Here is a 24,763-nt window from a genome sequence, read left to right as displayed (position 1 = left end):
CCAAAAAAAAAAAAAAAAAGAAAGAAAGAAAAGAAAAGAAATGAAATGAAAAGAAAAAGAAGGCATATGTAGCAAAGGTAAAGTTGGAAAACTGTGTGTTTGTGGACCCAGCGTGGAAGGTGATAAATGTAAAATGAAATAGGTTGTTGAGGGAAGGTGGTGGCATTGTGGGTGATTTCTTGTTTTTTTTTAAACGTTTCTTTAGCGGCTGATACATTCATCTTTTCACCAATGGTGGCAGGAACATTTATTACAGGCTGCTTATCTCTTGCCAGCCTTGGAAGCCTGGGAGATGCCTGATTGTTGGGCAACAACATAAAACAGAAGAAAAACACAAGTAACTAAGAGACAATTTCCAAACACAGCAATAGCTACGCTTGCAGGAGCAAACAATCAAGGGACAATGTAGGCACCGTCAATCTCTGGGGAGTGAGTGGGAGCCTAGGTCCCGGGAGGCCTGTGGCAGTACAGGGCGGGGAATCTGATCACCCAGGCAGACAGCCTGCCTCAACTTCTCTCCTTGCCTTCCGATGCCACATTAACAGTCATGGCATCCAGTTACCCAGGATCTGAGGCTGGCAGTCCATGGGTGCCCCTCCTTAAGCAGAATGATTTATGAAAATGTAGATTTATGAAACTGATAAATTAGGAGATAATTATTCAGACTGTGAAAGGAATTGCTAAAGGAACTCCCCTACTGCAGCGGAGTGCATCAGTAATATTCAGATGGCATCAAAGAAAAGTGTTTTTTTAAAAATTGATAGCCTACTTTGCATAAAAAGCTGTCCTGGGCGCCGGGAACTCAGATAAATCAGATTCCACTCCTGCCCTATCTAAAATCGAGTTCTTCCCTCCTGCTGCCCTGCCACCCTCTACTGGCTTGCTGGTTCAACTTTTCCATGGCACGCTATCACTGGTTAACATTATATTATGGATGTATCTGTGTATTTGTTTATTCTTCCTCCCCCGCACTGGACTCTGAGCCTCTGTCCTATGGGCCATGGTGCCTGCTGAATGAGGAAAGCTCTGAATGGCTATTTCTTTCTTTTCTTTTTTTTCCAGGTCTTGCTCTGTTGCCCAGGCTGGAGTGCAGTGGTGTGATCACAGCTCACTGCAGCCTTGATCTCCCAGGCTCAAGCAATCCTCCCACCTCAGCCTCCTGAGTAGCAGGGACTACAGGTGCGTGCCACCACACCTAGCTAATTATTGTACTTTTTTTTAAAGACAGGGTCTTCCTGTGTTGTCCAGGCTGGTCTCAAACTCCTGGGCTCAGTGGATCCACCCACCTTGGCCTCCCAAAGTCCTGGGATTACAGGCATGAGCCACTGCGTCCGGCCTCAATGCCTATTTCTGGAACAAGTGAGCCCAAGGATCTCAAGTTGGGGCAGGAGACATGGAGCCCTAGTGCTCACAGCTACCATTCATGTGACGCACATCACACCCACCACTTCCATTTTATGCCCATGTTGGCCTTTGGAATCACCTTCACAGATGAGGAAGTGAAGGCACAGTGAGTGGGGAGTACAGGGTGTGATGAGGCAGAGTCTAGGGACCTGACATGGCTGGGGCTGGTGTGGTCGGGGAGGATTCCCCTCCTTGTGGGCCACCGGGGCAGGGACGTAGATGGCAAGGAGAACCCAGTGAACACAAAGGGCAGGTCATCGTGTTCTCAGGGGGCAGCAGCCTAATTGTGACCAGGCTTATGACTGAGTGGTCTCTGAGTGGTGTGGCTGCCATGGCACTACCGATGAGCCACATGGTTCCTCCAGATCTCGGTCATCTCAGGTCGCCTGAGGGGGTTCTCCAAGGATCAGTCATTCAAGAATTACCTGGATGTCAATTTGGGGAGAAGGTTTTTATATCGAAAGGATGATAATCATAATAAACATTACAAAAATTAGCTGGATATGGTGGCCCACACCTGTAGGCCCAGTTACGAGGGAATCTGAGGCAAGAGGATGAGGATCACTTGAACCCAGGGGTTGGAGAGTGCAGTGAGCTATGATCACACCAATGCACTCCAGCCTGGGCAACAGAGTGAGACCCCCACCTCAATCAATCACTCACTCAATAACTGAACGATGATGATAATGATGTTGATGATGATGATGAATGCTGGGTTGGGTAGGGGGCTTGCTATGGGCCTTCAAGAGCCTTGTCTCACTTCACCCTTCAGTGATCCTGGGATTGAGGTTATGTTGGCCTGTTTTAGAAATGAACTTGCCCAAGGCTAGAGAGTCAAGGAAACCTCCAACCTGGATTTGAGTTCTGGCCCGTGGGGCTGCAGTACTTGTGCTCTCCCCTGCTCCTTCCTGCTATTCCTTGACTTTAGCACCAGACATCACAGAGGCTCTGAGCAAGAAGAGGTCACAGGAGGGAGCACTGGCTCGCAACTGGGGGCTCCTTGGAGGGGGTGGCATTTGAGTCCAGTCTTAAAGGGTGAAGACAGGGAAGGCAGGGGTGCAGAAAGCCTGCCATTCCTCCCCAGAACCTGTAGGTCCCCTAGGATGCTCCACAGAGCTGCACATAAGAGCATCTGTGCAGGTGGAGGAGGTGAGTGTGGAGGACAGAGCTCAGTGCCGGAGGCTCCGCCATTTCCCCAGCCTGCGTGACCTTAAGCAAGTCTCTAAACCTTCCTGGGGTCTGTTTCCTCTTCTGTAACAGGAGACTAAAGATGCTGGCACCTCCCTGGGCTGCCATGAGGACAAAAGGACAGACTGGGTTAAAGCTCTGGCTCAGATAGAGGCCCAGGCAAGAGAACCAGATGCTGGTTCTCTCCTTCCTTCTTTCTGCCTGGATCTTCTCCTGGGGCTGCAGGCACTTTTGTGGGCAAGTTTTCCTGTAAATTTCCCATGAATGACCTTTCTCAAGGACCAAATGATCATAGCATTGCTGGATTCTTGGACCTGGAGAGCAAATCTGGGTCTACCCCCTACAGTCTAGAGGTGGGTGTATATTACAGCCCCTCTCTGCCGTCACCTCTTCAGATACAAGGGCCCTCATCTTCTCAGTTCATCCTCATTACTCAGACCTTTGATCACTCCGCCTGCTCTTTCATGAATCCTGTCAGGCGTGATTACCTCTTTCATGAGGTTGAGTGACAAGAGTCACTCAGAGTCCACTGGGACAGGCAGCTGGGAGGGTTTCTGCAGGGGTGAGGCAGGGCTGTCACATCTCCAGATTCTGTCCCCCCACTCCCTGCCCCCAGTCCTCTCCTGAAGCACACAATCACTTTCTGCTTCTTTTGTCATAGGTGGCCTTGTGCTCACCCTGCCACTACCTGGGGAGTTCTTCAAGGATAAGAGCTGTAGTGGACACCTACTCTCTCTGCCTGGCCGGAATCTCCATCTCAGATCTGTGGGTACAGCACCATTCCTTCTTTCACTCCATGAAACTGACTCCACTGGGTGAAACTGACTCCACTGCATAATTTAGTGGAGTGACCAAGGAACGGCCAGCAGACTGTGCGGGACACAGGGAGTGACTGGCTTGTATATAGTTAGAATGTAGGTCCCCTCTAAATCTCATGTTGGATTGTAATCCCCAGTGTCGAGGTAGGACCTGGTGGGAGGTGACTGAATCATGGGGACAGAGTTCTCATGAGTGGTTTAGCACCATCCCCTTGACGCTATCCTTGCGATAGTGAGTTCTCCCAAGATCTGGCTATTTAAAAGTGTGTGGCACCTCCCCCCACCCTCTCTCTCCTACTCTCACCATGTGATGTGCCTGCTTCCACTTTGCCTTCTGCCGTGAATACAAGCTCCCTGAGGCCTCCCCACAAGCCAAGCAGATGGCGGCACCATGCTTCCTGTACAGCCTGCAAAATTGTAAGCCAATAAAACCTGTTTTCTTTATAAATTACCCAGTCTTAGCTGTTTCTTTATAGTAATGCAAAAATGGCCTAACATAGCTTGGGATGGAACTGGGCCCACGCCAGGCCAATGGGAACCTTCCTCAGCACTTTCGCTGGAAGCATTAGGAAAGATCCCTAATACTTCCAGGTAGGATGTACGTAGGGGCTTTTCCTGGCTGTCTTGGCCACTGCAAGTGAAGTACCCGCCTGAGAATGGCTCTAATATGGGAAAACGAGGGTATAGAAAATGGAGAATAGTTTTTTTTGATTACATCATCTAAGCACTTGGATCTATCTAGGCCTGAGACCAAGAGTATCATGATGATTTTCTTTTTTTTAGAGACAGTGTCTCACTCTGTCACCCAGACTGGAGTGCAGTGGCATGATCATAGCTCACTGCAGCCTTGAACTCCTAGACACAAGTGACCCTCCCACCTCAGCCTCCTAAGTAGTGAGCAGCTAGAACTATAGGTGGGTGCCACCACACCTGGCTATTTTAAAAAAATATTTTAGAGACAGGGTCTTGAACTTCTGGGCTGAAGCGATCCTCCTGCCTTTGCCTCCTGCATAGTTGAGATTACAAGCAGAAGCCACCATTCCCAGCTCGATGTTGGATTTCTTAATTTAATGAGCCAGTGTTTCCTAGCTGCTTAAGTCCATTTACCTTGGGTTTCTGTCTCTAACAGCCAAAAAACACTAACTAATACAGTCTGTGTCTTCCTTATCACAATGCTTCCCTTTGCATTAACGGCAATGCCAGGCACCTAGAAGGTACTCAGTGAAATCCTGCTGAATGAATAAAAGAAAAATGCTGCCCTGCTTCTTATGGGCAGCTGTGTTCTAGGCAGATCTCTGTTCAGAACTCACTCCAACGATTACATCCCCCCTTCTCAGGTTACAGACAACCCCGATAAGCAGCCTGGGTTTTCATCTCCCTCAATGTCCAGGGTAAAGCTCAGAGGCTAGTTTTCTATCAGGTCCTACAACTAGATTTCCAAGTAAATTGCAGTTCTTCCCACAAAACCCCTCCTCACTTAACTTAGGGCCACTGGCAATCCAGCAGGTTTTTTTCTTCTCTTGATTATTTATGACAACATTAAGCAAAAGGTAGAGTCCAGGCCGGCTCCACCACTTTCTGGCTGTGAGACCTCGGGCAAGTTGCTCACTGCTCAGAGCCTCCACTTCCTTGCCTGTAAAATGGGTGCAGTAACTCTGTCCCACTGGGTAATGTGCAGATAAAGTAAAATGATGGGATGAGATGCCTGGCATATGGCTGGCACTCTGCAAAAGGTGCCTTTGAGATTTCACCGATGATGGCTCACAGGGATTCCCATTCTTCACAAGTCTCCAGTGGAAGGTGTTTCTTTCCAGCTCTACCTTCTAATTTCCTGTCATCGTGATAGCTCCCTCTTGGTGACAACACATCCCCCCAAATTTTATGGCAACTCAGTTTTGATATAGCTTTTAATTGTCTTTGTGCTATAACCTTGTCTCTGGAAATTCTCATTTATACTATCGGCCAGTGCCTCTTTGATTGCACACTTATTGATCCCCCAATTAATGAGAAACAATTTGTTCATAAGGAACTGTGACAGCCTCTCCCCAGACAAGTCACATGCAGATGATTAAACGATCACCCAGGTGTTCAGTGGTACCATCCAGTCTGCCAGAGATTGAATAAAAACATCCTGCTCCGTGGCATTAATGATGATGGAAACTCACGTTGGTCTAATCAGCACAAGCCTTCGCTGTTCTAGTTTGAGGCTGATGTGGGGATGGAGGTGGATGAGCACAGAGCTGCTGGGCACAGAGGACACTGTTGTGGTGTTTCTGGCTGGCCCTGGAGAGACTGTCTGTTCAGAAGATCTCCAACAGGGGTGAGGCTGCCTCAGTGGGTGGGTGTCTGGAAAGTGGGTGGGTGCTGTCATAGATGGAATTTAGGGTCTTAACGAAATGTAGTAAAGGGGCTGGTGGGTAGAGATGCTAAACTCCTGGAATTCGTGAGATTACAAAAACTTGTCCCATGCAATATGCCACCAGAGCCCCTATTGATAATACCAAGTCCAGTCAGTGAGACCAGAGCTGAAGTCGCATGCAGGATGACACCTCCCTACCCCAGACTCTGTTGTCTGCGAGACCCTAAGCCCACTCCCATAACACAGAGGCCCACATTCATACCCATCTCCCTTTCTTCCCCCTCCTCCCACCAGTTCTGTGGGCCTGCATTGTTTTTCTGTTTGCTTTGTGCTTTAATTTGAATTTTTAAACAACATTTTAAAACTCAGGAGATTTCACAGACCAAATCCAGATCTCCAGCTTCTCTGGCAGACTTGGGAGGATCAGGACCTGGGGGGAACTGTGGTCTCACAGACAGCTGGCCTGGGCTGAGCAGCTTGGAGACAGGAGCTCCAGGTACCCACTGTCCCACTGAGCCAGCTCCACTCACTGCCTGGCCATCCCTAGAATCTGAATGTGCAAATCCCCAGCTTATTGCAAGGTTTGAGGCCTGAAGACAAACTGCGGTGAACTGAAAATGAACTTCCTCAGCCCTACAAAGGAACCGAGGAATGATGCCTCTTTCAAACCAGACCATGATGCTTTGACCTTGATCGCTACACACTGGACCTACTGCAAGCTTTTTCAAGAACCAGCACTCTAGAGACAAAATCAGTCCTACTTTAACTTCAAATGACTTATCGATCAACTTCAAACACCAATGTAAAATGACTCCATTTTTGCATAACACGACATGATTATAGGCTCAGATTTCAGGGACTGTCAAAGCCTGTGCGATCACAGACTGGGCTCTTCAGGTGGTTCTTGCACAAGCCCTGCCAAATTCGAGCTTTTTTTGACAACCTTATCTTCTCCCAGAACAGGAGCTGGGAGGGAAGAGGTGGTACTTACACATCGAACAGTCTGCTACAGCTCAGTCAAAAGATGCAATTAAATCAGTGAATGGAGAAATAGGAGCTGGGGTTGCAGATAATATTCTAAGCCTCTGAGTGGAGGGGGACTCCGCATCCCATTCCTATGTGAGGCAGGGCCTGCCTGCTGTTAATAAATCTAAATAGATTTTTACTTGGCTAATATCAAGGGCTGCCGTCGAGCAGCTTCTCTTACCGGTTCCTCTGCTGAAGCAATATTAAATACTCATCATGTTTCTCATCAAAGTCCGTCACCATGTCCTTAGCGTAACCCTGAAATGAAGAAACAGAGCAGTGTGATATCGGAATGCAGGGAATCGCTGACTGAGCGTGCAGGTGCGGCACACACGGGCACAGGAGGCTGAGAGGCGGAGGCTGACCTTGACGAAGGCCCAGCTCCCCCGGCGCATTGCTCCAGCGACCCAGAGCCCCAGAGATTGTCTGATGGTCCCATGGGTCTTAGGCGTACACACCTTTAATTATCTATGAAAAGGAGAAGGTCAATTCTCGCCTCTCACTGCTCTTCATTCCTCCCATGCCCTCTAAGATCAAGGGCTCTGACATGATTTGGGCTGTACTGTTTTCTCAACACTCATTATTTAGTTGTCTTAATTGTCATGACCAGATGCAACCCAAATCAGTTGTTTTAAAGGGGATCTTGGTCAGGCACAGTGGCTCATGCCTGTAAAACTAGCACTTTGGGAGGCTGAGGCGACAGGATTGCTTGAGCCCAGGAGTTCCAGACTAGCCTGGGTAACCTAGGGAGACCTTATCTCTACAAATAATTTAAAAATTAGCCAGGTATGGGTGGTGCATGCCTGTGGTCCCAGCTACTTGGGGGGCTGAAGGGGGAGGACTGCCTGAGTCTGGGAAGTTGAAGCTGCAGCGAGCCATGATTGCACCACTGCACTCCAGCCTGGGCAACAGAGTGTCTCAAAGAACAAAAAGGGGAGGGGAATCTTATTTTCCCCTTGCCATTTCAAGAGAAATATATGTTAATTATAAACAATGCAGTCGTTACAGAAATCTATGACCCAGACCGGAGTCCCCCTTGGAGTGGACATCTGTGGTTCTGTGTCTCCTCTTCTGCCAATGGGACCCTGGGTTTCCTTTGGGGAACTGCTCAGCCCCTTCTTGCACTTCACTGGCTTCTTTAGATGACCTTGAAAGTGACTTTGTTCTTCTCTTGGTTCACATGACCTTGGCCTTGCCAATCAACATAGGGCTTCCCCCAGTCACAGTGATATACCACTTTAGGGGAGAATCAAGACCCGAGTCAGCCTCGGGACTTTGCTGATACCCTTGGAAAAAGGGCCGCTCTCTTCCCATTTGAATGCTGGGCCGATGAGATGCAGGCCTGGACCTGCCTGAGAGTGAAGCTGATAAAAAAGACAGCAGATCCAAGAGATGCAGAGGCAGATTCTTAATGACATAATTTGAGTCCCTGGATTCACCTATGCCTAAAGAAGTATCTGGACAATTCAGTTATTGCCTTAGAAGTTTCAGCTGAGTTTCTGTCATTGGCAGACGAAAGAATTTTAAGTAACACACTATAATCTGACCATCAGAGATAATCCCTGGTATAATTTATTATGGCTGGGGGAGAGTAATGTATGATAAACTACACATATTTAAAGTGATGTACGCATGTAGCAGTAAAACTGCTATTGTAATTTGATATGTGTATCTTCCTCCGGGTGCTTTTCTTTGTTCATAATATACAAAGATACATATCTACATATACACTCTTTAAAAAGCTTTTTTTTTTTTTAGTAGAGATGGCATCTCACTATGTTGCACAGGCTGGTCTCTAACTCCTGCGCTCAAGTGATCTTCCTGCCTTGGCCTCTCAAAGTGCTGGGATTACAGGCATGAGCCACTGCCCCCAGTCCCACATACTCTTTTATTTCTTTTGTTTGTTTTTTTGTTTGTTTGTTTGTTGAGATTTTTTTTTTCTTGGTTTTTTTTTTCAAGACAGAGTCCTGCTCTGTCACCCAGGCTGGAGTGCAGTGGCGCGATCTCAGCTCACTGAAACCTCCATCTCCCAGGTTCAAGCAATTCTCCTGCCTCAGACTCCCAAGTAGCTGGGACTACAGTCACCTGCCACCACGCCCAGCTAATTTTTGTATTTTTAGTAGAGACAGGGTTTCACCATGTTGGCCAGGCTGGTCTCTTAACTCCTGGTCTCATGTAATCTGCCTGCCTTGGCCTCCCAAAATGCTGGGATTACAAGCATTAGCCACTGCGCCAGACCTCATATACTCTTTTAAACAAAAATGGGATCATACAATAAACAATGCTTTGCAATTGCTGTTTCTTTTTCTTTTCTTTTTTTTCTTTGAAATGGAGCCTTGCTCTGTGGCCCAGACTGAAGTTTACTGGCACAATCTTGGCTCACTGCAACCTCCGCCTCCCAGATTCTCCTGCCTCAGCCTCCTGAGTAGCTGACATCACAGGTGTGTGCCATCACACCCAGCTAATTTTTGTATTTTTGGTACAGACAGGGTTTTGTCATGTTGGCCAGTCTGGTCTTGAACTCCTGACTTCAGGTGGTCCTCCCGCCTTGGCCTCTCAAAGTGTTGGGACTACAGGTGCGAGCCACCGTAGCTGGCCAATTTGCTGTTTTTTTAACTTTGTTGTCAAGGGGAGGATTAACAGTACAATATCAGCTTGGCACCGGTCCCAAGTTATAGCAAGTTATGGGGATTAAGTTTTAAATGGCAAGTAGGGCATTTGTATCAGAAATGCAGTTTGTGTGGGAGCCTTAATGCTTCTCCTGGGAAGGAAAGAGAGAGAAAAATAGAAATCTCTGTCATTCTCTTCACTTTTCAAAATCTGGCTTTAGCCCCATTATTTTGTTAGAATTCTACCCAAGAGACACCCAGGACCACCTTAACTTAATGTAATAGGTCTTCTCTCCATCCTTTCCAATTGCTCTGAGGCACGGGAAACTAATCACCCATCATGCCGTCCCAAGTCCCAAGTTGAGAATGACGGGCATTCCTTTCCTCTCGCTCTCATTCTCATGATAATCATTAAGATTCCCACTCCAGGCCGGGCACAGTGGCCCACGCCTGTAATCCCAGCACTTTGGGAGGCCGAGGCAGGAGGATTGCTTGAGCCCAGGAGTTCAAGGCTGCAGTGAGTTATGATTGCACCAGTGCCCTCCACTCTGGACAACATAGCAAGACCCTGTCTCTTAAAAATAAAAAATAAAAAAGAGCAGGGTATGGCCAGGCACGGTGGTTGACACTTGTAATCCCAGCACTTTGGGAGGCTGAGGCGAGCGGATTACCTGAGATCAGGAGTGCAAGACCGGCCTGGCCAACACGATAAAACCCTATCTCAACTAAAAATACAAAAAAAATTTGGCCAGGCACGGTGGTTGACACTTGTAATCCCAGCACTTTGGGAGGCTGAGGCGAGCGGATTACCTGAGATCAGGAGTGCAAGACCGGCCTGGCCAACACGATAAAACCCTATCTCAACTAAAAATACAAAAAATTAGCTGGGCGAGGTGGCGGGCACTTGTAATCCCAGCTACTTTGGAGGCTGAGGCAGGAGAATCGCTTGAACCCAGGAGGCAGAGGTTGCAGTGAGCCGAGATTGCGCCACTGCACTCCAGCCTGGGCAACAGAGTGAGACTCCGTTTCTAAAAAACGTCCTACTTGCCAAATTCTCTTCCTCTGCATCTGTAGTGCTGAATGAGCCGCTCTTCCCATGCAGCTTTCTGCCTGTGCCTTCTCTAGCTAGCCTTCACCCTGTGCCCTCAATTGTGGAAGGTCAGTGTGTGCCTGCATCTCCATTTCACCAGTCTTGGGTTTTTCTCCCTCCCGTCTTCACTTCTCCCTCCAATTTCGAGGAAAAGAGCCGGATGTGCAGCCCAGTCATGCCTAGTCCAGGGCTAACACCTTGATGCCCTTTCTCCTCCTGCTCCCTGTAGGGCCGCAGGTTGTTGCCATCTGCTTCCCTCTTGCCCTGGAGCCTCTACTTTCCCTTCCTGACTTCCCTCTCTCTAGACCCACCCAGGAACAGGATGCTGTACCCTCATGTCCTCTCCTATTTTGACATCTCTACAACCTGTGAGTTTCACTGGGGCTTTCCTTCTGGCTAAGTTGTCCAATCATGAAGTAAGCAATAATAAGAAAGGGTGATACAATGAAATTATAAGAAATTAAAAAAAAAAAAACAAGAAAACAAGGCTGGACATACTCACACCTGTAATCCCAGTGCTCTGGGTAGCTGACGCGGGAAGCTTGCTTTAGGCCAGGAGTTTGAGACCACTCTGGACAACATAGCAAGACCCTGTCTCTTAAAAATAAAAAATAAAAAAGAGCAGGGTATGGCCAGGCACGGTGGTTGACACTTGTAATCCCAGCACTTTGGGAGGCTGAGGCGAGCGGATTACCTGAGATCAGGAGTGCAAGACCGGCCTGGCCAACACGATAAAACCCTATCTCAACTAAAAATACAAAAAATTAGCTGGGCGAGGTGGCGGGCACTTGTAATCCCAGCTACTTTGGAGGCTGAGGCAGGAGAATCGCTTGAACCCAGGGGTCGGAGGCTGCAGTGAGCTGAGATAGCGCCACTGCACTCCAGCCTGGGCAACAGAGCAAGACTCCGTCTTGGAAAAAAAAGAAAATAACTGGTGTGGTGGTGCATGCCTGTAGTCCTAGCTATATGGAAGGCTGAGGTGGGAGGGCTGCTTGAGTCCAGGAGTTCAAGGTTACAGTGAGCTATGACTGTGTCATTGCATTGCAGCTGGTGCGACAGGGTGAGACCCCGTCTCTCTAAAACACCCGAGAAACAACAACAACAAACAAACTAGCTTTCCTGGCTTCCGGAGGTGCCTACAGAGACTGCTCTGTCCTCCCCTGGGCCTGAGTCCTGCCTCATTCTGAGTGCAAGAAAAGCAAAGGAGGCCTCAGCCCTCGGGAGAGCTGGCTTTCAAGAGAGTGGGTCTGGGGAGGATTCTCGCCTTCTTCCAGAATAATAACACATAAATCGCGCAAACAGTTTATCCAGCATTTCCATATACACGATTCTCCTTTGATCTTCACAGAAGCCCTTGAAGTAGTGATTATTACCCCATTTAAGATACAAGGAAACCTTCCCATGCATCTTCCCAGAACACAGATGCTGCTCCATGGCAATTTACATAACCATTTTGAAACATTAAAATGACCGTGGATATATTATGGGTATGGAATGAAACAGTGGATGACATTTTTAGATGAAATATGGGTCTTCAAAGAAATCTCAGCTTTTGCTGGCTGCCCTGGGCTTTCACCTCAAACTCTCCAGGGAATGCATCGATCCTTCTTTGCCAGGAGGGAGATGTCATCAGAAAGACTCGAGGAACTGGAACATCCATCCATCTCCACTTCTTAAATGCTGATGTGCCTACAAATCACCTAGGGATCATGGTGAAATGCAGATTTGTGTGTTTTTTTTTTTTTTTTTCTTTTTGAGACAGGGTCTCACTGTCTCCCAGGCTGGAGTGCAGTGCAATTTCAGCTCCCTGCAGCCTCAACTTCCTGGGCTCAAGCCTCCTGAGTAGCTGGGACTACAGGCAGGTGACAACACATGGCTGGCTAATGTTTTTTTCTTTTTTCTTTTTTGTATTTTTTGTAGAGACGTGGTTTTGCCATGTTGCCCAGGCTGGTCTCGGACTCCTGAGCTCCAGTGATCCACTTGCCTCAGCCTCCCAAAGTTCTTAGATTACAGGCATGTGCCTGTGTGCCACCATGCCCCAGATTCTTTTTTTTTTGGAGACAGGGCCTCACTATGCTGCCCAGGCTGGTCTCAAACTCCTGGCCTCAAGTGATCCTCCCACTTCAGCCTCCTGAGCAGCTGGGACTACAGGCACGTAGCACCATGCCTGCTTTGAAATGCAGATTCTGACTCAGTAGGACTGGGAAGTACCCAAGTCTGCATTTCCCTTTTTTTTCTTTTTGAGAAGGAATCTTGTTCTGTTGCCCAGGCTGGAGTTCAGTGGTATGATCTTGGCTCACTGAAACCTCCGCCTCCCAGGTTCAAGCAATTCTTCAGTCTTGGCCTCCCAACTAGCTGGGATTACAGGCACGCACCACCATGCCTGGATAATTTTTGTATTTTTAGTAGAGACGGGGTTTCACCATGTTGGCCAGGCTGGTCTCAAACTCCTGACCTCAGGTGATCCACCCACCTCGGCCTCCCAAAGTACTGGGATTACAGGCATGAGCCACCATATCTGGCCCCAAGTCTGCATTTCTAATGAGCTCCCAGGTAATGCCCATGGCCCATACTTTGGGTAGCAAGGTCCCAAACTAGCCAACTTTATTTCCCACCATTCACAACACCCCCACCTCCAGTTAGATGGTCTCTGAACTTGAGCTGGGAGGTACAAGGGCTCTGGAGTCCAGCCTGTTCCATGACACAAGGTTGCCACTTAGTTTCTTTACCTATAAGATGGAGTGATGCCTGTACCTGTTGTCTGGTGGAACTTTTCTTTCCCTCACAGGGTTAAGTGAATTGGATGCAGTAACAGTGGAAAGGATTTAGCACAGTACCCGGCACTGACAAAATTCTCAATGAACATTAGTTATAAGTGCATTTATGGAACTCCATTTCCAAAACAGAACCATCCAAGTCCCACCCCGCCCCATTCTCACTCCTAACTTGATGTCTTAATCATTCTATTTCCTTTTCCAGAAACCCACCCCAGCACCCTCCAGCCTCCACTCTCAGACTCTCCAAGGGCCAGCTCAGTTTCCAAAGTCCCCATGAAGGCTTCCCTTGCCATTCTCCCCACCCCACTCACTTCAGTTCCTTCTGAAAGCCTGAAATTAGTATTAAATTATATTCAATACAGTGTGAAATCTGATATAATTAAGTGCTAAGATGTTAGCATTTAACTATATATACTACTCACTAATTATCAGGGGATTTGGAGACCTGGGTGTGAGCCCTGAACTCTGCTGTTTATCTCATCTGAGCCTCAGTTTCCTTGTCTGCAAACGGGGGATACTGATAAGGTCTACCTCACAGGGCTGCTATGTGGATAAACTAGGATTAAAGTGGAAGTAATTTGGGATGATTTTCTTTCTCGCTCATCTTGGCTCCCCAATCAGACTATAAATTCCTGGAGGGCAGACCCATGGAACAGGGAAGGAGACGGAGTTTCACCTGAGTGCCTGGAGGCCTGGGCTCCAATCCTGGCTTCACCGCTGTCCAGCTCTATGACGACAATTGCTAAGGTTGACTTAGCACTTACTATGCACCAGGCAAGATTCTGCCCCTTTTCGTGCCTAAGTCAGTTAACCCTCGTTGTGCTGAGGCTTTACTTCCTTGCCTACAAAATGGATGTATGAATACTTAAGGCACCCAGCAAAGGTGTGAGAACCCTGAAAAAATGCAAAGTTCCTCTTCAGTTTTTCAGCAAACATCGAGGGCTTACTGTGCGGCTGGCCCCTTTGCATATGCGATCAGGGCTTAACAAAAGCTCTGACCCAGTGTAGATTCAGATACCAACTTGCCTGTGTAGACTCTGTGAACCCCCAATAGCTGAAATAGGTCTCAGTTAACTGAGAAAGTTTATTTTGCCAAGGTTGAGGATGCGCACCCATGACGCAGTCTCAGGAGGTCCTGACGACATTTGCCCAAGGTGGCCAGAGCACAGTTTGGTTTCGTACATTTTAGGGAGACATGAGATGTCAATCAACATATGTAACATGAACATTGGTTCGGTCCGGAAAAGGTGGGACAACTGGAAGCAGAGAGGGGGAGGGCTTCCAGGTCACAGGTAGATAAGAGACAAACGGTTGCATTCTTTTCATTCTTTTTTTTTTTTTTTTTTGAGACGGAGTCTCGCTATCACCCAAGCTGGAGTGCAGTGGCCGGATCTCAGCTCACCGCAAGCTCCGCCTCCGAGGTTCACGCCATTCTCCTGCCTCAGCCTCCCGAGTAGCTGGGACTACAGGCGCCCGCCACGTCGCCTGGCTAGTTTTTTGTATTTTTTAGTAGAGACGGGGTTTCACCGTGTTAGCCAGGATGGTCTCGATCTCCTGACCTCGTGATCCGCCCGTCTCGGCCTCCCAAAGTGCTGGAATTACAGGCTTGAGCCACCGCGCCCGGCCTTTGCATTCTTTTGAGCTTCTGATTAGCCTCTCCAAAGGAGGCAATCAGATATGCATTCATCTCAGTGAGCAGAGGGGTGACTTTGAGGAGAATGGGAGGCAGGTTTGCTCTAAGCAGTTCCTAGGTTAACTTTTCCCTTTAGTTTAGTGATTTGGGGGCCTCAAGATTTATTTTCCTTTCACAACTGTAATCAACTGCTGGTTGTTGGTTAGGGTTGCTGGACTGAACAGCCCCCAATCACGTGTGCAGTGTGAATCGTGCGCCCGGACGTTGTACAAAAGTGGGCTGCAACTGCAGTCAGTCAAGCAACCACACACTGTCTAGGGATCCCTGCGGGGGTCCTGAGAACACCCATTTAATTGCATGCACAAGGGTGTTCTTGGAAGAACCCATAACTTTCATCAGACTATCAAAGGCACCTGGGCCCCTCCCAAAGGAGAGAATTTTAATAAAATACACAAAATGCAATGCCAAGTGTCTGAATTAGATCCCCAGGAAGGTCTCTTCAATCCTTGGAGTCATCTTCAAAGCTCCACTCTGTCTCCCATCCCACACACATCTAACCCATCAGCTCCACGGGAAAACTATTGCGTATCCAAAATCCGACCCCTTCTCCCTGCTCTCCCCTCCCAGGCTGGTCTGGGCCCAGACTGGACTCCTGCGCCTGCCTCCTCCCTGCCTTCTGTTCTCCCTGCTGTCACCCACGGGCCTGATGAGAGGTGAGTGGAATCATGTCACTCTTCTGCTAGGACCCCAAGGGGGTTCCTGTCCCACTCAGAGTCAAGGGCAAGGCCATCCCAGTGGCCATGAGGTCCTGCACTCTAGGCCTCGACCCCCATCTCTGAGCCACCTCTTACCACTGCACTCCTCCTTCTCACTCCAGTGTCCTCAACACCTCCCATTCCTCAGGCCACATTCCTTCCATGTGGAATGCTCTTCTCTCAGGAAAATGCCCACATTCCTCACCTCCTTCAAGACTTAACCCACTGGCCAACATGGTGAAACCTCATCTCTACTAAAAATACAAAAATTAGCTGGGCATGGTGGTGCATGCTTGTAATCCCAGCTACACAGGATTCACTTGAACCTGGGAGGTGGAGGTTGCAGTGAGCCGAGATCACGCCACTGTACTCCAGCCTGGGTGACACAGCAAGACTCCATCTCAAAAACAAAAGACTTAACACAGATCCTCCCTTCTCAGTGACGTCTCCCCTGACCATCATAGTGAAACTTGCAAACTGTGCACACACTGCACGCCCCATCTCCTGCATCCCTCGCTGCACTAACACACGTCTAATTTATCTTACTTATTATACCTTTTATTTATTGGGGTGTCCTTGCACTAGAATGAGAATTCTATGAAGGCAGAGAGCTTTGTCTATTTTGTTCATTGTGCATTCCAATGAAACTGTTGAGTGAATGAATCCATGAGGACACATTTAAGCGGGGATCTGAAAGTTGAAATGTTACCTGGGCAACAAGAAAAGGGAAGGGCATTCCAAGCAGCAGGACCAGCATGAACAAAGGTTTGGGGGTGTGAAGAAACATGAAATGTTCACGCATGGGCCAGAGGATGCCTGAAAAGCTGCACCCCAGTCACCCGAAGCATTGGCTTGTCACCCATAAATGGTCCCTTGGTTAGGATGTGGAGTTTGCAGGGGGGTAAGGGGGAATCAAGAATTGGCTAGAGTGCTGGGTGCTGAGAAGGCACAAGTGACCTCCAGCAGAGGGTCCAAGGAGTTTGGATGTGACACAAAAGCAGAGTCTCAGTGTCCTTATTGATATCCTTATCTTTATCCCCAATGCTGGCCCTGGAGAAGGCACAGAATTTTGTCAAGGGCTGTCTCCACAAAAATGTTTTTTAAAAATTAGCTGGGTGTGGTGGTGCGAGGCTGTAGTCCCAGCTACTTGGGAGGCTGAGGTGGGAGGATAGTTTGAGCCCAGGAGCTCAAGGCTACAGTGAGCTATGGCCGTGCCACCACACTCCAGCCTGGGCAACAGAGCGAGACCCTTTCTCTAAGGAAAAAAAAAAATCCTATCAAGAGTTAGGCACTGTGGAGGTAAGGGAGAAGTTAGGACTGTGGTTTGAGATCAGCCTGGGCAACACGGCAGGACCCCATCTCTACGAAAATACAAAAAAAAAGATTAACCAGGCATGGTGGCGTGCACCTGTAGTCCCAGCTCCTTGGGAGGCTGAGGTGGGAGGATGGCTTGAGTCCAGGAGGTTGAAGCTGCAGTGAGCTATGACTGCACCACAGCACTCCAGCCTGGGTGACAGAGCAACACGCTGTCTCGGGAAAAAAAAAAAAAAGGAATTTTACCAACGGCCATGTTATTCATTTTCTCTAGGGGAAAAAAAACTGGAACTGGAAATGAAATGCCAAGAATCAGTTATACTTAAAGACAGAGTCCATATTTCAAGGATCACGTGTTCCTCTGAGGCCAGCATACTGGAATTCTCCTCAACGGGGCTGATTTAGTGAATACAGAAGCCTGAGCTGCATTCAGGAGCAGCTGAGAGTGCAGTGTTGGTTTCTAGGGCTTGAGAATGTCAGATACCCAACCTTGCTGACTGCAGATCCCACCAGAGAACCATCACTTAGATGGGATAACACTGAGACCATGAAGCCACTATTTGTGGCCGGGCACGGTGGCTCACGCCTATAATCCCAGCACTTTGGGAGGCGAGTGGGCCACTTGAGGCCAGGAGTTCAAGGCCAGTCTAGCTAACGTGGTGAAACCCTCTCTCTACTGAAAATATAAAAATTAGCCGTGCATGGTGGTTAGCACCATGTAGGACTATAATCCCAGTTGTTCGGGAGGCTGAGGCAGGAAAATGGCTTGAACCCAGGAGACCGAGGTTGTGGTGAGCCAAGATCGTACTACCGCACTCCAGCCTGGGTGACAAGTGAGATTCCGTCTCAAAAAATAATAAAAATTAAAAAAAAGAAGACACTGACTGTCTGGGGTCACAGAGCTCTTCCACACCCCCAAATCACTTGATCCCCTGCTGCCTACCTGTAGGCTCCACATCCTAACTAAGGGATGAGTTATGGGTGACAAGCTAATGCTTGAAGTTACTGGGGTCCAGCTTTTCAGGCATCCTTTACTGCCGTTTATCAATGCTGTCTGTGGGTGCTTATTTAACGCATGCAGCAATCCTATGCTCTAAGATCATTATGCCCATTTTACAGAGGAGGAAACGGAGGCCTTGAAAGCTGAAGCAAATTGCCTGAAGGTCTCAGAGCCTCTAAGTGGAGATAGCAGACAACCCTTGTTTATGTGGGGCCAGCATCCATTCCTGTTCTGGGTATAACACCTTGATTTTCCTCTAGGAAACTGCCTTTCGTCCACTCTCAGTCCACGTGGTGTGGGTGGAAATAACACTCCCAATGCTGCAAGGGAAAGCACGTGCCGCAGGCCTGGCCAGTGCATTCCATCTCCCCGGCCACGTGATGGTTCAGGGCTAGGTGTGCTTCCCAAGCTATGCCTCTCAAGGATCCTCCTGGAAAAGTCCTTATCTCTCCTCCTTTACAATTATTAGTTGATATGAGCCAGGGCTACTAAGGAAGGAAGGAAGATGTCATTTCTTCACACACAAAGGAAGGAGTCATTTTACCAACTTCTTAGGTTCACCATTATGAGCATCCTTAAATGTTCCATGGAAAAATCTGCCCAAGATGCCAGGCGTGGTGGCTCATGCCTATAATCCCAGCACTTTGGGAGGCTGAGATGGGAGGATCACTTGAGCCCAGGAGTTTGAGGCCAGTCTGGGCAACATTGTAAGATCCCACTTCTACAAAAATAAAAAAAGTTAGAAAAATCTGTCCAAGAGTGATGACACCAACGTAGAGACACCAAAATGGAGGACAGTGAGAGATAGGCCAGATAGCAACCAGATCCTTTAATGGTGGTTAATCCACCATATCCAGCCATGCCCGAAGCCAGCACTAACCTTTTAGTCACTTGAGTGAATACATCCCTTTCTTTCCTTGGGTCAGTTTGAAGTGTGTGTGTGTGTGTGTGTGTGTGTGTATGAGAGAGATTTATACCCAAGTAGGTACTGGGAGGTACAGTGGTAGAACAAATACTAGACAGTGTCTGAATCCAAAGTCCCTGCCATGTCTAAGGGCTCAGAGAAGCATTTCATAGAGGACTAAATGATAACTTGATGCATGCTCCAGTGGCCCTAAGCCCACAAGAAGAGATGATCCAAATGTATCTTACAGTACAAAACTCATAGCCTTCTTTCAAAACCCACCCCAAGTGCTCAGACCTACTCACTGGAGGAGTCTGCGAGTCCCAGCGCTGTGTAGCCCGTCCTCAGTGCATATGAGTTAAATGAGAAAGCATCTGAGCCTGCTGTTTTTATCTTTTCTTTTTTGAGACAGAGTCTCACTCTGTTGCCCAGGCTGGAGTGCAATGGCATGATCTCAGTTCACTGCAACCTCCGCCTCCCAGGTTCAAGCAATTCTCCCTCCTCAGCCTCCCCAGTAGCTGGGATTACAGGCATCCACCACCACGCCCAGCTAATTCTTGTATTTTTGTCATGTTGACCAGGCTAGTCTTGAACTCCTGAACTCAAGCGATCCACCCTCCTTGGCCTCCCAAAGTGTTGGGATTACAGGCGTGAGCCACCGCACTGGCCTAAGCCTGCTTTTGACTGCATTTGCTAACACGTCAGTTATATTCCCATCCTCAAAGAAAGAGCAATAAATACTCTGCAGTCAATGCTTCCATCACGCCAGCAGAAGCCAAACAACAAAGACCTAAAGCAACGGTTGATACTGCCCCCTAGAGGTGGAATGAAACAGCACAAAACACTGCAGTTTCTCACGCCCTGGAGTAGGTGTCCTAACAAAATATTACATCCTATGCACACACCAGATGGATAATCAAAGGGAGCGTTTGGGCTATTTTTCTAATACCTTAGAGTTACATTTATTACTACCCTACCTGCTATGTACCATTCTTTATCGCTACCAATACATATCTTGAGATTTTATACTTAGTCTCAGGTTTTATAGACTATCAAGGCAGATCCAGAATCTAGGACCCCAGGACACAGTTATGGTGTATTTTTATAAAAATGTTTTTCCTACATAGCTATCTAAAACATCATTTTCAATCCATGTGCAGCGAAAAACAACAAGCATTTCTTTTTATTCTCAGAAAAGTTTTCTTCTAAAATTGCAAGGTGTTATTTATCAATTATCTTTCAGATTCACAAATATAGAAGACTTAAAAAATCTTGAGGTCGGGTGTGGTGGCTCATGCCTGTAATCCCAGCACTTCGGGAGGCCAAGGCGGGTGGATCACTTGAGGTCAGGAGTTCGAGACCAGCCTGGCCAACACGGTGAAACCCTATCCCTATTTAAAACAAAAATACAAAAAAATAGCCAGGCATGGTGGCACATGCCTGTAATTCCAGCTACTCAGGAGGCTGAGGCAGGAGAACTGCTTGAACCCAGGAGGCAGAGGTTGCAGTGAGCTGAGGTCATGCCACTGCACTCCAGCCTGGGTGACAGAGCGAGACTCCATCTCAGAAACAAACCAACCAACAAAGAAACAAAAAACTTGAATGAGTTTACTTTAAAAAGGAAAGTTTATATTAATGCCATAAATGGAAAATAATTATTGCTTGCCAGAAGGTAACTGTAGACATAAATACAGACCTACTAAAAGAGAAAATGTTTACTTGCCACCTACAAGGTGGCAGAGGTAGGCAAAATGCACAGTGGAAAACACAGAAGCCAGAACTTCCACATTCATACAACCCTGGGAGGTAGGTGGCATTGACTTTATTTCACACAGTGATGCATTTCTTCAATATTGGCTGAACACTTCCTCTGGCTGGGCCCTGAACTAGCCTCTGGAGATACAACAGTGAGCCCAGCAAAGTCTCTACTACCACAGAGTCCACATTCTAGCAAAAGGAATCAGATGATTTACAAAAAAGTAAAACAGCCAAGTGTGGTGGCTCACACGTGTAATCCCAGCACTTTGGGAGGCTGAGGCAGGAGGATCACTTGCGCCTAGGAGCTCAAGACCAGCCTGGGCAGCACAGTGAGACTCTGTCTGTACTAAATTTTTAAAAAGTAGCTGGGTGTGGTGGTGTGCGCCTGTAGTCCAAGCTACTTCGGAGGCTGAGTTGGGAGGATCACTTGAGTCCAGCAATTCAAACCAGCCTGGGTAACACAGTGAGACTCTATCTCTACTAACAATTTTTAAAAGTAGCCAGGCATGATGGCATGTGCCTGTAGACCCAGCTACTTGGGAGTAGGATCACTTGCGCGAGAGGATCACTTGCGCCCAGGAGAATGAGGCTGCAATGAGCTATGACTACACCATTCTACTCCAGCCTGGGTGACAGAGTGAGACCCTGTTTCAATCCATCAGTTTTTAAAATTAAAGTATATTGTATGTTACCTGACGATAAGTGCTATGGAGAACAGAAAGCGGGAAGGGCAGCCAGGCACAGTGGGTCACGTCTATATTCCCAAAAATTTGGGAGGCCGAGGCTGGCGGATCGCCTGAGGTCAGGAGTTTGAGACAAGCCTGGCTAATGTTGTAAAACCCTGTCTTTACTAAAAATACAAAAATTAGCCAGGTGTGGTGGCACATGCCTATAATCCCAGCTACTCAGGAGTCTGAGGCAGGAGAATTGCTTGAACCTGGGAGGCGGAGGTTGCAGCGAGCCGAGATCGTGCCATTGCACTCCAGCCTAAGCAACAGAGGAACACTCTATCTCAAAAAAAAAAAGGAAGTGGGAAACACTGTAATCTCAGAACTTTGGGAGGCCAAGGTGGGAAGATCACTTGAGCCCAAAAGTTGGAGACCAACCTGGGCAACATCATAGTGAGATGCCATCTCTAAAAAAGAAGAAAGTAGGAAGGGGCAGAAGAGTGTAGGAGCAAGGGGCGGGGCTCCCTCTTCCCTTCACTGCAGTTGGGGGTGGTGGGATTCAGGGCTCCAAGAAGGCCTCTCTTGGGAAGTGCACCCTGACGGTAAAATCACTTTTGTAAAAATTATACTAGAGAGAAAATTCTAAACATAACCAATTCTATCTTGCCTTTCACCTCCAAACTGCCCTTGGTCATTCCTGGGCGTGTGCCAAGCTAACTTTGGGAAAATTTAGTTTATCGTTTAAATAATAATAGCCCTTCCCAAAACTAAATCGCCTTTGTAAAACTAATGAAAGGCCACCAGGTCAGGAGGACGAAAGGGGCCTGAATTCTGCTGAAATGTAGGCATAGTTCAACGATCGCCAACCATCATTCCAGAGGCCACTGGATTTGCAACTTCCCCGAGGACTCCAGCAGATCATGATTGTGGATCCTGACTGGCCTTCTGAGATGTCCTTTCAGGCTTTTGCATTTCTGACAACCAGATGGCCCAAGCCACAGCCCTATGATTGCACCCTCCAACCAATCGAGGGCACCCAGACCCTAGCTCCCTGCTCACCAAACTATCCTTGAAAAGCCTGGGTGCGGTGGCTCATGCCTGTAATCCCAGCACTTTGGGAGGCAGAGGTGAGAGGATCACTTTGGGCCCAGGAGTTCAATACCAGCCTGGGCAACAAAGTAAGCCCCACCCCACACACGCTGTCTCTTAAAAAAAAGGGGGGGGGCGGGCGGGTGGGGACTGGGCACAGTGGCTCATGCCTGTAATTCCAGCACTTCAGGAAGCCAAGGTGGGCATATCACTTGGGGTCAGGAGTTTGAGACCAGCCTGGCCAACATGGCGAAACCCTGTTTCTACTAAAAATACAAAAATTAGCTGGGTATGGTGGTGAGCGCCTGTAATCACAGCTACTCGGGAGGCTGAGGCAGGAGAATCACTTGAACCCAGGAGGAGGAGGTTGCAGTGAGCTGAGATTGCGCCACTACACTCCAACCTGGGCGACAGAGAAGCCGTTTCAAAAAAAAAAAGAAAAAACTCTAGCCTCTACCTTTTTAGGAAGGCTGATTTGAGTAATCATAAAACTCTGGTCTGCTGTCTAGCTGGCTCTACATGTATTAAACTCTGTTTCTGTTTAAAGTCCCCTGTTTTGATAAATTGGCTGTATCTGGGAAATGAACCCGTTGGGCAGTTACAAGGGTATCGGGATAAAAGGGGCTTCTAGATGGCAGGAACAATGAGTGCAGAGGCCAGGAGGCTCAGCACATTTGGGGAAGAATTCAGAGGGCAGTGTGGCCAGAACAGAGTGAACAAGACAGGAGAGTGGGAGGAGATGGGGTGGGACAGACATTGAGGCTGCCAGGCCTTGCAGACTCTGGCCTGATGCTGAGGCAGCCAGGAAGCTACTGGAGGGCTTGGGGCAGACCTGACATCCTCTCAACTGGATTTTAAGTGAGTCCTGAGTTGAGAAGGGCTGAGGGAGGCTCAGAAGGTTTCCACAGGGCCTGCAGGTAGAAGGGCTGAGGCTGCCCCTACCCTCCTTGCCTGAGGACAGCCCAGGAGGGGGCTCAGGCCTGGGGCAGCAGAAACAGCCTCTAATTATTGAGAAGAGAGGCAAGCTGCTTTCGCCCTCCCAGGCTGGTGCTGTTAGTGGAACTGAGTTAGGGCCACTTTTACCTGTCAGAGCCTCTCAGTCCTGCAGGACTGGCCACCGGTCCTGATGGGAGGAGAGAGGCAGCCACCTTCTGCCAATCTCTGCCTCCATCCACCTGATTTCCATCCCAGAACTTTTCCTTCTAACTAAATGAACCTCCCAACACAGGCCATCTATCACCACCAGCCCAGCAGGCAGGGCTGTCTGAGCAGATGCTCATTCCCCCACACCCCAGGGCTGCTGCCGGCCCCCTGAAGAAGGGAGGGCACTCCCTTCCTATTGATCCTACACATATTCCTTGTGCTTCTCCTATGAGTTGGGCATCAGGCAAGGGCCAGAGATAGACAAGTGTAATCTGGCCTCGCCACCCTCCTTGACCTCATTTCCACCTTCATCCTAATAGCCACGTGGTCCTTCTGGCTGTTTCTCAAGGTCATTGCCGGCTGGGCACAGTGGCTCATGCCTGTAATCCCAGCACTTTGGGAAGCCAAAGCAGGAGGATCACTTGAGCCCAGGAGTTCGAGGTCACACTGGGAAATATTGCGAGAGCACCCTCTCCCCTTCCCCCGCCCCATCTCTATAATAAGTAAACAAATAAGGTCATTGCCCTTGCTGTTCCCCCTGCCTGCAATGTTTCCCTCCTCGCTCAAGGGTAAGCTTGTTTAGTAGCATCCCCTCTTCCAGGGGACCTCTCCCAACAACCTCTGTCCCTGTCTGCCTCCTCACCCAATAGCACCTCTCACTCTCTGAAAGCATCTCTGTTCATTTATACATGGCCTCCCTCATCAGGACACCAGACCCACGAGAGCAGGGACAATGCCAGCTTGCTCACTGCTTATCTCCCAGTTCCTGGCATGTACAAGGAGCTTATAAAGGATTTGCAGAAAGGAGAGAATGAGGAGGAACCGAAGGAAAGGGAGGAAGACAAAAATCCCTGGCCTCAAGGAACTTGGAGTGGAGAGGTGAAAACGGAACAATTGCTCCAGGGCAGTGCGGCAGGTGCTATCAAGAGGAGGCACCTGAGGCTGGGTGCGGTGGCTCACTCCTATAACGCCAGCACTTTGGGAGGCTGAGGCGGGTGGATCACCTGACGTCAGGAGTTCGAGACCAGCCTAGCCAACATGGTGAAACCCTGTCTCTACTTAAAAAAATACAAAAACTTAGCTGGGCGTGGTGGTATGTGCCTGTAATCACAGCTACTCGGGAGGCTGAGGCAGGAGAATCGCTTGAATCCGGGAGGCGGAGGTTGTGGGAAGCCGAGATCGCTCTACTGCACTCCTGCCTGGGCAACAAGAGTGAAACTCCATCTGA

General features: G+C 48.5%; 1 protein-coding gene across 1 annotated transcript in view; it reads right to left on the bottom strand.

Annotated features, from left to right (window-relative positions):
* KIAA0556 (KIAA0556 ortholog) overlaps positions 1–24,763 on the bottom strand; it is a 241,683-nt gene that overhangs the window by 164,358 nt on the left and 52,562 nt on the right. The window contains exon 3 of the mRNA XM_011933461.1: positions 6,977–7,053. Coding sequence (XP_011788851.1) covers positions 6,977–7,053 — 77 coding nt within the window. The remainder of the gene's footprint in view (positions 1–6,976; positions 7,054–24,763) is intronic.

Source organism: Colobus angolensis, unplaced genomic scaffold, assembly GCF_000951035.1.
Source record: "Colobus angolensis palliatus isolate OR3802 unplaced genomic scaffold, Cang.pa_1.0 Scaffold128, whole genome shotgun sequence".
Taxonomy (NCBI): Eukaryota; Metazoa; Chordata; class Mammalia; order Primates; family Cercopithecidae; genus Colobus; species Colobus angolensis.
The sequence above is the reverse complement of the archived record's forward strand: the minus strand, read 5'-3'. Positions and strand labels throughout refer to the sequence as shown.